Source organism: Phascolarctos cinereus, unplaced genomic scaffold (genome assembly GCF_003287225.1).
Source record: "Phascolarctos cinereus isolate Bilbo 61053 unplaced genomic scaffold, phaCin_HiC Scaffold_4;HRSCAF=312, whole genome shotgun sequence".
Classification (NCBI taxonomy): Eukaryota; Metazoa; Chordata; class Mammalia; order Diprotodontia; family Phascolarctidae; genus Phascolarctos; species Phascolarctos cinereus.
The window spans coordinates 618,452,692-618,464,912 of NW_027555847.1; the positions used below are offsets into that span (position 1 = coordinate 618,452,692).

At 37.3% G+C, this 12,221-nt stretch overlaps 1 protein-coding gene across 1 annotated transcript in view; it reads right to left on the reverse strand.

Annotated features, from left to right (window-relative positions):
• Positions 1–804: 804 nt before the first annotated feature.
• Positions 805–12,221, reverse strand: part of DSCC1 (DNA replication and sister chromatid cohesion 1) — a 33,141-nt gene continuing 21,724 nt past the window's right edge. Inside the window, exons 6-9 of the mRNA XM_020980066.2 lie at positions 12,076–12,128; positions 11,709–11,863; positions 4,727–4,875; positions 805–3,960 (exon numbers count right to left, since the gene is read on the reverse strand). Of these exons, the coding sequence (XP_020835725.1) occupies positions 3,852–3,960; positions 4,727–4,875; positions 11,709–11,863; positions 12,076–12,128 (466 nt within the window). The 3' untranslated portion in view covers positions 805–3,851. The remainder of the gene's footprint in view (positions 3,961–4,726; positions 4,876–11,708; positions 11,864–12,075; positions 12,129–12,221) is intronic.

Sequence of the window (12,221 nt, forward strand, 5' to 3'; positions counted from 1 at the left end):
CACAGTGCCTGTAGGGCACATAGTTGGCTCTTGGTAAAATGTTAATCCATTGTCAGGCAGCCTTGAAGTTGATACCTCCCCACCCCCAGCATTCATTCATTTATTCAATTAAAAAAACTCACTAAGTGTTAAGAGAGATATATAGTAAAAAATATACATATGTAATATACATATTGTATATATACATGTATACACACACACTCTCACACATACATAATGTACATATATACATGCTAGCTGTTAATATTATTATTAGCTTTATGTGGTTTTGGTTTCTTTTAAAACTTAACTAGGCCATGGACCTCAGCTAGAGATCAACTTTAAAAGATCATATATTCGGAACTGAAGATCAGTTTCTTTGTGAGGACAGCTAGGTGGCGCAGTAGAAAGCACTCTGGCTTTGAGGTCAGGAGGACCTGAGTTCAAATCCAGTCTCAGACACACAAGGCATACTAGCTGTGTGACCCTGGGCAAGTCAGTTAACCCCAATTGCCTAGCAAAAAGTAAAACAAACAAAAAAATCTTTGTGTCATGGACTCCTTTGGCAGCCTAGTGAAGCATGTTTCCCTTCCCCAAATAATGTTCTTAAATACATAAAATGCAAAGAATTACAAAAGAAACCAGTTGCATTGAAATAGCCAGTTTTTTTTTCATTTTTTAAAATTTATTTTGAGTTTTCAACATTCACTTCCATAAGATTTTTGAGTTCCAAAATTTCTCCCTCTCCCACTTCTTCCCCCCCTCCCACCTCGAGACAGTACCATCTGGTATAGGCTCTATACATTCATGTTAAGCATATTTTCCCATTGGTCATGATGGGATGACAATTAGAACTAATGGGAGGAACCACAAGAATGAAGCAATGAAACAAAACAACAAAGGAAAAGGAGAGCAAATAGCATGCTTCCATCAGCACTCAGACTCCATAGTTCTTTCTCTGGGTGTGGATAACAGTTTCCATCATGAATCTTTTGGAGTTGTCTTAGATCCTTGCATTGCTGAGAAGAGCTGAATCTATCAAAGTCAATCATCGTACAATGTTCTCCTAGTTCTGCTCAGTTCATTCTACACCAGTTCATTCTTTCCAAGTTTTAATTCTGCCTGCTCATCATTTCTTATAGCACAATAGTATTCCATTACATTCATATATTACAACTTGTTCAGTCATTCCCCAATTGATGGGCATCCCCTCAATCTCCAGATCTTTGCCACTGCAAAAAGAGCTGCTATAAATATTTTTATACATGTGGGTCCTTTTCCCATTTTTATGATCTCTTTGGGCTGCTGACCTAGAAGTGCTATTGCTGGGCCAAAGGGTATGATAGCCCTTTGGGCATAGCCCCAAACTGCTCTCCAAAATGGTTGGATAGTTCATAACTCCACCAATGATGTATTAGTGTTCCAATTTTCCCACATCTTCTCCAACATTTATCATTGTCCTCTTTTGTCATGTTAGCCAATCAGGTGTGATGTGGTACCTGAGAGTTGTTTTGATTTGCATTTCTCTAATCAATAGTGATTTAGAACATTTTTTCATATGACTATAGATAGCTTTAGTTTCTTCCTCTGAGAACAACCTGTTCATATCCTTTGACCATTTATCAATTGGGGAATGACTTGTATTCTTATAAATTTGACTTAGTTCTCTATATATTTTAGAAATGAGGCCTTTATCAGAGACACTGGTTGTAAAAATTCTTTCTCAGTTTTCTGCTTCCCTCCTAATCTTGGATGCATTAGCTTTATTTGTGCAAAAGCTTTTCAATTTAATGTAATCAAAACTGTTCATTTTGCATTTCATAATGTTCTTTATCTCTTGTATGGTCATAAATTCTTCCCTTCTCCATAGATCTGAAACGTAAACTATTCCTTGCTCTTCTAGTTTGCTTATAGTATCAGTCTTTATATCTAAATCATGTATCCATTTTGACTTTACCTTGGTATAGGGTGTAAGATGTTGGTGCATCCCCAGTTTCTGCCTTATATTTTTCCATTTTTCCCAGCAGGTTTTGGTAAATAATGATTTCTTATCCCAGAAGCTGGAGTCTTTGGATTTATCAATTAGTAGATTAGTAGTCATTTACTTGTGTCTTACATACTTAATCTATTCCACTGATCCACCACTCTGTTTCTTAGCCACTACCATGTAGTTTTGATGATTGCTGCTTTATAATACAATTTAAGATCAGGTACAGCTATAGCCAGATATTTTAAAAACAAGTTCATGGACCCCAGGTTAAGAACCTCTCTAAATCATCTTCTTCATTTTAAAGATGAGGAAATCGAGGCCAAAAGAAATGAAGTGACTAGGCTGAAGATCAAACTCAAACCTTGGTTTTCTGACCCCTAACCTACCATTCAATCTAATACATCACACTGCCTCTCAAATGTGACTACATCCATACAATCCAAAAGAAAAGTGACTGACATAGATCTCACTGATGATACATCAGTTGGCATACAAAGAATCATATACTGCTTCCAATTAGAGTATAATACATTCTCAAAATAGCTGTGCAATGGAAAAATGCTGCCCTTTTTTATATGTAATAGAGAATGGGTTGGAAAGAACACCATGAACTCCAATATGCAGAACTTGAGGGTGACCAAACTTATTTAACCACTGCCTGAGCCCAAGTGTGCTATTAATATTTAATATTTTTGTGATGGGAGAGAGTGTGATGAGAGGAAGTTCACTACTTAGATTGGGAATAGAAAGCTTAGGGGTTGTAGAAAGACAAGAACACTGATGCATTGTTGGTGGACTGTGAATTAGTACTGCCATAATAGAAAGCAGTTTGGAATTTTGCAAGTAAAGTGACTAAAACATCCATATCTTTTGCCTCATAGATTCCAGTCTTAAGTATATACCCCAAGCAGGTTATTGTGAGGAAAAAAGGCTGCATATACACCTAAATATTTATGACAGTACTTTTTGTGATGGCAAAGAACTGGAAACAAAGATGCCCACAGGCCAGGGAATAGCTAAACACACTGTAGTATATGAATGTAATGGAATATTACTATACTCTGGAGACTTTGCCTTCTTCCTTTGCTCATGTGGCCCCCTACTGTTGGTGAGTTCTTCTCAGAACCTTCATTCTGAAAAAGGACCCAACCCAGTCATCCTTCACTACATGGACTTTGCCACCATGTTCTTGAATCAGTACCTTTCCACCTCCCTTTTCAACTTCCTTTTATGTGTTGTCTTCCTCTGTTAGAATATAAGCTCCTTAAGGGCAAGTATGGTCTTCTTTCCTCGGTTCAGCAGAGTACCTTTCACATAATAAGTTCTTAAAAACTTCTTGCCATGTAAAAAATAAATACAGAGAAGCATGGAAACACATGGATTTATGCAAAGCAAAGTAAGCAGACCAAAGAACCTTGGGTTGTACTCCTGGCTCTATTACTAACTTTGTGACCTTGAGCAATTTGCTGTGAGCCTCAGTTTCCTCATCTGGGAAATAAATGGGTTGGACTCCATTATCTCTCCATCTTGTCTCACATTTCAAGGTACAAAAAGCCTCAAATCTTACTGATCCAAATGTAGCATATACTATAGAACTTTTCTAGTGGACAAAGGGTACTGCAGCTGCTAACTATGGAAAATGTCTCTTTTTGTTATTGCATATATAAAATAGTATGCAGTATTGCTAATAATACATAAAGTGTAGGATACATGTTACACAAGTGTCTCAATAGTCTGAAAAGAAAATAGGGTACAGGGCCCTAAAATTAGACGGTAAGCAGAATGCCTAAACAACATCTCCAGGAGAGGAAAATTAACAAAATATCAACACATCAAATACAAAAATTACAGCCAACAGCTAAAGTATATTGATGCTTGACTTTTAAGAGACAGGTCTTCTAGAATTATAAAATTTCACACCATTCTGCATTGATGAACGAGCATACTTGGTGAGCAGTGCACCAATTGTTTGCTTCTCTCCACATAGATCTCTGAGGAAAGAAAAAAAATTAGCATGATACTTTACAAGTAGCTGACTATAAAATTTTCATTATTAACTGTTGATAGGACAAACTAAACAGTTCTTCCTCCAGATTCCAGATCTTAGAGAATACGATACTGTTCCCCTAGCAAAATCTACGTTGACGACAATCCAATAACCTAGTGAGAAATGTACCACTAATCACAAACTTCCCCCAAATTTATATTAGGCTGTAAGATAGTGATTCAATATCCAGCAAATATTTAAAGTTTGCCTACTATGTACCAGACACTGAAAGATGTCCTTAATCAAATGGTGATAAAAATAGAGTACATGCCCCCAAGTAGTGTATAATCCAGAAAAAGAGATAAGGCATGCACATAACTAATCTCAAGTAGAATGAGATAAGTGTATAAAAAAAGGTATAGAACACTATAAAAAGTTCAGAGAGATAAATCCCTTCTATCTTGTAAGAGAATCAGAGTAGAGTTCATGAAATGACTGGTATTTGAGTTGAGCTCTGAAGGGCAAGTGAGATTTCAACAGGTGGAGAAAAAGAATCCTGGCAGGGGGAAGGCCATATCCCAAGTACAGGAAATGACAAAAATAAATTTTAAAAGGTATGAAAGCAGAGATTAAGTAATTCAGTATGAGTATACCTAATATGCTTCAGTTGAAGAAACCACTGGTCATGACAACCCATTAGCTACTGTATTGGTATTACTTTAAAAAATATATATATAAATCTCAAAACACAGTTTTAATAAATTACTTACTGAATATATGGAGCAATATCTTCTTCTGTCCACTTCTCCCTTAGAGTGAATAAGCTATTGAATCTTTCTTGATTTTCTTCAGGTAAATCATCTACCTTTAGCAAAAATATAGTCTCAGGCCGAGTATATTTATCCATGAGTGCTAAACCCTATAGATGATAAGGGAGAAGAAATGAAAGATTTGCTTTAATCTGAAACATAAGTGGTTTTATATTTCATTTTAACTTAATTACTTAGGATGTTATTTGCTACTAAATTATCAGAAAATTCCTTGGAGCCTTAAAACAGCACCAGTAATAAATGGCAACTTTTGCTTCATCTTCCTCCTACAACCTGTCACTAGCAACGAATATGTGCCTTACTCTCTTGATGGGTAACTAGAAGAATACAGAAAAAGTTCTCCTAATGGGATTAGCTTCAACTGCACATACTCTTTATATGTATTTTGTATGGTCATTTCCTTCTTTACCTACTGATTACAAAGGAACTCAGAGATAGACTGTATTTGTACAACAATGGAGACAAATGCAAAAATGTCAAATTTTTTACCTCAAAAGTCATAATATGGAAAAGTTCACTTTCTCTTATTCTTATTACCTATTCTCTCTAGAAGTTCTGATTACTGCACTTAGTTTTGCATATATATCAGTTGTGTGTATAACAGGCAGCTTGGCCTAAGGGACACACAATCCACCTAAGAGTCAGGACCACCAGGGTTCAAATTCCCTGACACGTACTGACTCTGTCACCCTGAGCAAATCACTTGACTCCTCAATGCCCAGGGTAACTCTTGAAGCCTACAAGCCTACTACTATATGAACTGGCCTTCGAGTAAAAGAAACAGTATTAAACAAGCTTAGGAAATAATGTAACTTGTGCTCATCCATATGTTTGTTGTTAACCCACTCCAGAACTTCACAGACTCAGTCTTACTCCTAGATTACGGCACTTTTTTTTTTAATAAATGTTCTCTCTAAATTTTAGGAGGTATCATACCAACTCTGAAATTCCTACTCCATGTTATTTTCCTGATCTCTGAGCTCTTGCTCAAAACTACCCTAATAACCTACTCGTTTCTTCTAAAGAGACAGTAACATGTTTCAGTTAAATTTAGGGTTCAACAGTCAGACTAGTTACTTCTCAGTCTGGCCAAAGATAAGGCAGCCCTTGGAGCTGAGTAAAGATGGAGAAGGTGGAAAGCCAATACTTTTCTAAAGAGCTCTTTTCTTAATCAGAAGCACTACTGACCATCTCTAAAAAATCAGAATGGCTCAAAAGCTGCTGACACAGATTCTTTTCTCAGAAAACTTTTTTAACTAGTGCAAGTGGTGTCCAGTCCCATCAATTGCTTCAGCCAAATCCTATGAATTGAATGGACAGCACAGGTAGTTTCATCTCAGTGAAGTCCATTGTGGCAAAAGGAGTATAAGTAGTATTAAGAAGGAGTAGATGGAAGAAAACAGCCCTGAACTGAAATCAAGAGTGGCTCAACATCCCCGAAAGCCTGATAACTGCCTATGGATACATGGGATATAGATGTATTGTACATAAGTGAGTATGGTGAATACTATCTTGATGGCTTGAAAGTTAATGTAGCTTTTGAAAAAAAATTATCTGAATCTACTCATTCCACTCCCAGATTTGATGGGAAAAGGTTAGGTAGGAAAAGAAGCTAAAAGATTACAGCTGAAGGAGAAGGAATAATCTGAATATGGAGAGGAAATCTGGGAGAACTTAGGTAGCAACTGGTGAAAGAATCTGATAAGACTAGAGGATGTAATTGGTTCAGTCAACTAGCATTTATAAAGCAGTATTTACAGTGCTAAGCATTGGGAATAAAAATACAAGTAGAAAACAGTTCCTGCCCTCAAGGGGTATACATTCTATGAGGAAAGACAACACTGAAAAGGAAGCTGAAAAGGAAGAATGAAGAGTGCTAAGGGCTGTTAAGAGGTTCCCTGAACTTGTCTTTTTGAGTTGCCATATCTTCCAGAAACACTGGACCCAGAGTATTCAAGAGGCCCTGAATGTGTCAAGATGAAGCGCCCCCACACTAACCTCCTCCAGTTGACATAATTTGTTGTTTGCATCCCACACTGTACTCCCTATGTGTCCTTGGGAGTCAAGACAGGCTCCAGACAGTCTGCACTAAGCTTGTGAAGCTGGGACTATAAGGAGACCATCATATTCTCACTGTCTAGCAGTTCACAAGGGAAAATCCTGCTTTTGCCATCACCTTGCCCCTCCCCTTTGGGAGGGGTTTTGTCCTTTTCCTACCTTTACTGCATCTTTCCCCTCCCACCCATGCCCTTTTAGGTGGAGATTCTAGTATCTCCTCCTTCCTTTGTCCTGCTGCCATAAATATGTAAACTTCTGTATGAATTGTGAACTCTTTGGATTCCACATGCATGTACATTTCTCTTGTAATAAACCTAATTTTCATATAAGTTTTGTGAAGTTCTGATTGCCTGTTGACAAGAAGAGCATGGTAAGAGAAGACCAGAGAGCTGACTTGAGAAGAAAGAGAGAAGCCTAGGCACCCTCCTCAAATGGAGGTTCTGGGAGGAGCCATCCAATCAGAGGAAGAGGCCAAAGGATCAGAGAGTTTGCTTCCACTGTGTGAATTCCAGGGCTGAAGTGAGGCCTCTTAATATTAGAAAATTGGGCATGGCATGGTTTCAGGATGAAGAGCTGGGACAAGCTAAAGTCTAGGGTTCAGCCTAGAGAAGGATGAGTTGGGTGTGTCAGTCAAAGCCCTAATGAGGTGAAAAGATGCTAATGATAAGGAAAATGAAAATTAAAGGGCCACACCAGTTGTTAGCCAGAGCACTTACACAGGGCAGCTAATGGCAGGAACAAAGGTTCTTAACAAGTAGGAAGAATAGCAACTACCTCATTAAGGTTGTAATGAGGATCAGAAGAATTAAGGGATGTAAAAGGCTTTGCCTTAAACCTGAAAGCTGCCATATAACTAGAAATTATTATTGTTATCATCAAGGATAATTCAGTGGCTGTGGCCTGCAGAGGCCATCCTTAAGCCCTTCTCTTTTAGGAGGAAGACCAGCCTAGACCCGAAGCACAAATAAGCTACTTGGCTGGGGCTGCAAGACAAACGATTATGCTGAGGACAACCTCTCTACTCTTTAGGTTATAAGACCAAAGCATCCTTTTATAAACTGGAAGAAAGGCTTCAGTATAAAAGCAACTAAGAAAAAGGATACAAAGAGGCAGGAGGAATCCTGATCAGTGTCAAGAGGTTGGAAGGTCAAAGATGTGACACAGAAGATATAAGTAAGAAGAAAGATCACTGAACATTGGGAGCTAAACAAGAGAGATGAGGCTCTTCCTTCAGGAAGACAGGCAGTTATTTCTCTGGCAAGAACTGATGAAGTGGATCCATAAGTGCTGTGGGGAGGTGAGACAACTAGATAGCAAAGTGTATCAGGAAGACCAGAATTCAAATCCTGTCTCAGATAATGTCACACATTAATTGTGTTACTGTGGACAAGTCACTTAACCTTTCTCAGCCTCAGTTTCCTTATCTGTAAAAATAAAAGGGGTTGTATTAGATGGCCTCTAAGGTCTCTTCCAGCTCTAATTCTATGATTACTGAAGGTCAGAAGAAGAGGCATCAGTAATAGTGGTTGATGACTACTTGACGAGAGAGAATTCTGCTGTCTTCGTAGAGTACGTATCTAGGACATGACAGAGCCCAAGACCTGTTACACCTGACAATTACCACCCACTTACAATGACTCATATAGTAATGACACTACTAGAAGGAAATCTAGAAGGTACTGAATGCTAAGGATTATAATTTCTAGGGCAAGAAACTGAAGACCTTAGGGGCACAGATGATACTTTCTTCACTGCTGTCAATGGAATGTAAGACAGCTGGAAGTGAAAGGCAGATTTAATTAATAACATGGAATCTGAAAATAGGATTTTAATTTCTTATTAATTTACAGCTGAAAGGGGAACCCTAAATGTCACTGAATCTAGCTCAGAAAACCAAGACCCAGAGACAGCTTGGTAAATAATTTGCCCAAGGTCACATAGGTAGTTAGTAGCAAACCGGGGTTTGAATCCAGGTCCTCTTACTACAAATCCAGTGTTCATTCCATTAATGCCTTTTGTTTATGGACTACAACTCAGAATACAGAAATGACAGGCTCTTGGCCATGAATGAAGCACACTTAACGAGGATTATTAAAAATGTATTCGCCTAGAGTCTGGCAAATTTAATCAAAAGGTTTAAACTGAAAAAGGAAGAAGGAGGAAGTATACTTAGGCAGTCTCACATCAGCAGAACTACCCAGAAAATCATGAGATAGCATCCATTAAAAAGTAAATGAAAGGGGCAGCTAGGTGGCGCAGTGGATAGAGCACCAGCCCTGGAGTCAGGAGGACCTGAGTTCAAATGTGGCCTCAGACCCTGGGCAAGTCACTTAACCCCGAACTGCCTAAACCAAAAAAAAAAAAAGTCAATAAAAAACCCATGGCCTCAGTTGATCATACACAAACATAAAAGGTATTATTATGAAGTGAAAGAAAAAGAGAGTTCCTAGTTCCAAGTGACTTATTTGATGTCATGTCACAGGAATCACTGAGACTTAATGTAATAATTAAACTATGGCTCTGAAAAGATATACCTAATTTTAAAGGAATAGGATAAGTAAAAGAAGGATTGGAGGGTCAAATAGCATGGTCTTTTAAGAGGTATACACATGCTAAGGAAATCCAGGATCTGGAAATCATGGAGGGCATAAAGTGCAAAAACCCAATTCAGCTGTATTAAGAGAGGCACAATGTCCATGACTAGAGGTAGTCCAGCAGTTCACTGTCCTGCTCAAATCACATCTCAGAATTGTGTTCAGTTCTGGATGCCCCATTTGAGGAAGGTGATCAGGATGGACCTGCCTGATCAGGCTCAAATAAAAGAACAAAGGATGTTTACCTTGAAGAAGAGAAGACATAAGGGGGATATATATAGTAGCTGTCTCCAAGTGATGAAGCATTAAACTAATTTTGCTTGTTGACAGAGTAACATGAAAAAAAAAACTAGGGATAAAAGGTAAGGTTTAGGCAATCTTAGCCAAGATGTCAGGAAAAATTTGCTAAGAATTGGGGCTATCTCAAAATTCCTAAGAATGAAAGCTGTCTTATGTAGTGAGTTCCCCTTACTAAAGGTATTCAAGCAGAGACTAGATCAACTTGTCTAGTATTTTATAAAAGGGATCCTTGTTCAGGTATGACTTGAACTAGATGTAACCTCTGAGATCCCTTCCAATTCTGAGATTCTACAAGTTTATGTTACAATCAAGAGAACTCAAGGAATTGGAGCATGTGACCCAAAAAAAGTTAAAATTACAACCACTGTCACTCATCAATCAGATTTAAAAGTAGAAGGGACTTTAAAGGTAATCTAGTCTAACTCCTCATTTAACAGATGAGGGATAATGGAGCCTAGAGAGGTGACCTGCCCAAGGTCACAACAATTTCTGCCCAGGTCCTCTGACTTCAAAATTAGCACTCTTCCAATGAAACCATGAAATAATATTCATAAAACCTTAGCAGACAGCTTGGTATTGCTTGTTCCTTTCTCCCTTCCTCTTGTTCCAAGTTACAAACAGCAGATATGTGAATACCCAAATATTCAACCAATTACATATTATCTTGTTTTACCTGCGACCACCATTTTACACCTTGTCTACATCACCTATAAGTTGTTTTTTTTTATAAAGGCTCTTATATGCAGTTTTAAAAATAGAAAGCAAAATCTGCAGTCATATAATTGTGTTTCATTTAATGACAAAAACCTCTCAAATTATTAAAATCTTTCATCATAAGAAATTATGAAAGGAACGGTTTCAGAGAAACTAGGAAGACTTGTATGAACTAATTCAGGATGAAAACAAAACCAGGAGAACACCTTATAAAATTACATTATAAAGAAAAACTGTTTTGAAAGTCTTAGTAACTATGATCAATGCAATGACTAGCCAAACTCCAGGTTCCTTAAGAAACTCTAAGAATCCAAATCTCTTTTAATTATATGAAATTCCAGAGGACTCATGATAACATGGTATTCACCTCCTTACAAAGAGTTGATGAACTTAAGGTGCAGAATGAGATATGTGTGCACACACACACACATACAGATTTTACTTCATTTTTTCTTTTTTTAAATTCAATTTTATTTTCAGTTCCAAATTCTCTCTCCCCTTCTTCCTCCTCACCTCTTCCCCCTGCCACTTCTCTTCCCCCACTCACTGAGAAGGCAAGAAAAACAAAACCCATCACAAATATGTATGTTTGTGCAAAACAAATGTCTATGTCTTGTCCAAAAAAAAAGAAAGAAAAAGAAGAAAATATGTTTCAGTCTTCATTCTGGGCCCATCAGCTCTCTATCTGGATGTAGATCCTATGTTTTATTATGAGTCCTCTGCAATTATGGTTTAAAGAAATATTTTGAATATAGCTAATGTTGGAATTTATTTTACTTGATTATGCATATTTGCTTCTTAGGTTTTGTTTTTCTATTTTTTTCCACTGGGAGAAGGGAAAAAAGATGAGAGAGGTGCTATAAATACAAAAGGGGGGGAGGGAGAGAAGGAGGAAGGAAAGAAGGGAAGGAGGGAGGGGAAAAAGGGTCAGTGAAACATTTTTAAATGCACAGAAGAGAACAGAAGGAAAGCCAGAAGGAAACACAGACAAGCAGGGCAGCTTTGAAAATCACATGTTTAATTTATTATATAATTAAAAGGAAAAGCAAGCTGTACATAAGAGGGATTCATAGTTTCATGCAACAGCCTCTTTTTTTCTGTTCCACTTTGCATGTGGAAATGTTCATGACAGTTGGTATTTGTTAAATTCAAAATTCTTAAAATCAAATCAAATAATTAAATATATACAAAGTTATGAAAACCAAATTGCAAAATTACAAAATCAAATTACAAAAGTCATCAGTTTGTGACATTACCTTCAGCTGATCCATTCTAGTTGTCATTCCTTCAGGAACACTTTGTTGCCACACTTCCTGAAATTCAGAGAGATTAAATCTCACTGCATTCTGTAATAGCATCTGTGCCGTTGCTCTGCATATTTTATTGGTATTTAATTCAAAATAAACTTCGCCTAAGAAAGAAAAACAGCTCACTTCAGACCTTATTCAAACTTGTTATGTTTTCTTTATATTCAGAGTTCTTTCTCAAATCAAATTTAACTCCTTGTCTCACTTTCCTTCCCTGCAGTGATACTGTACATAATCTGCAAAATCTTATCAAATATCAAGGTTATTTTCTTTACCTGAAGGTACAATTAAGGTAATCTTTCTTACCAAGTCTTACCTTCATCCATATATTTCTTTCCATAACATTCAAGACAGTGTTCTATCATTTGCCTGAAAAAAATCAGAAATGTAATTTGAAAATGTATCATCACAATCTACTTATGTATTATTTTAAGAATCTTTATCAACCCCCAACCAGAAACT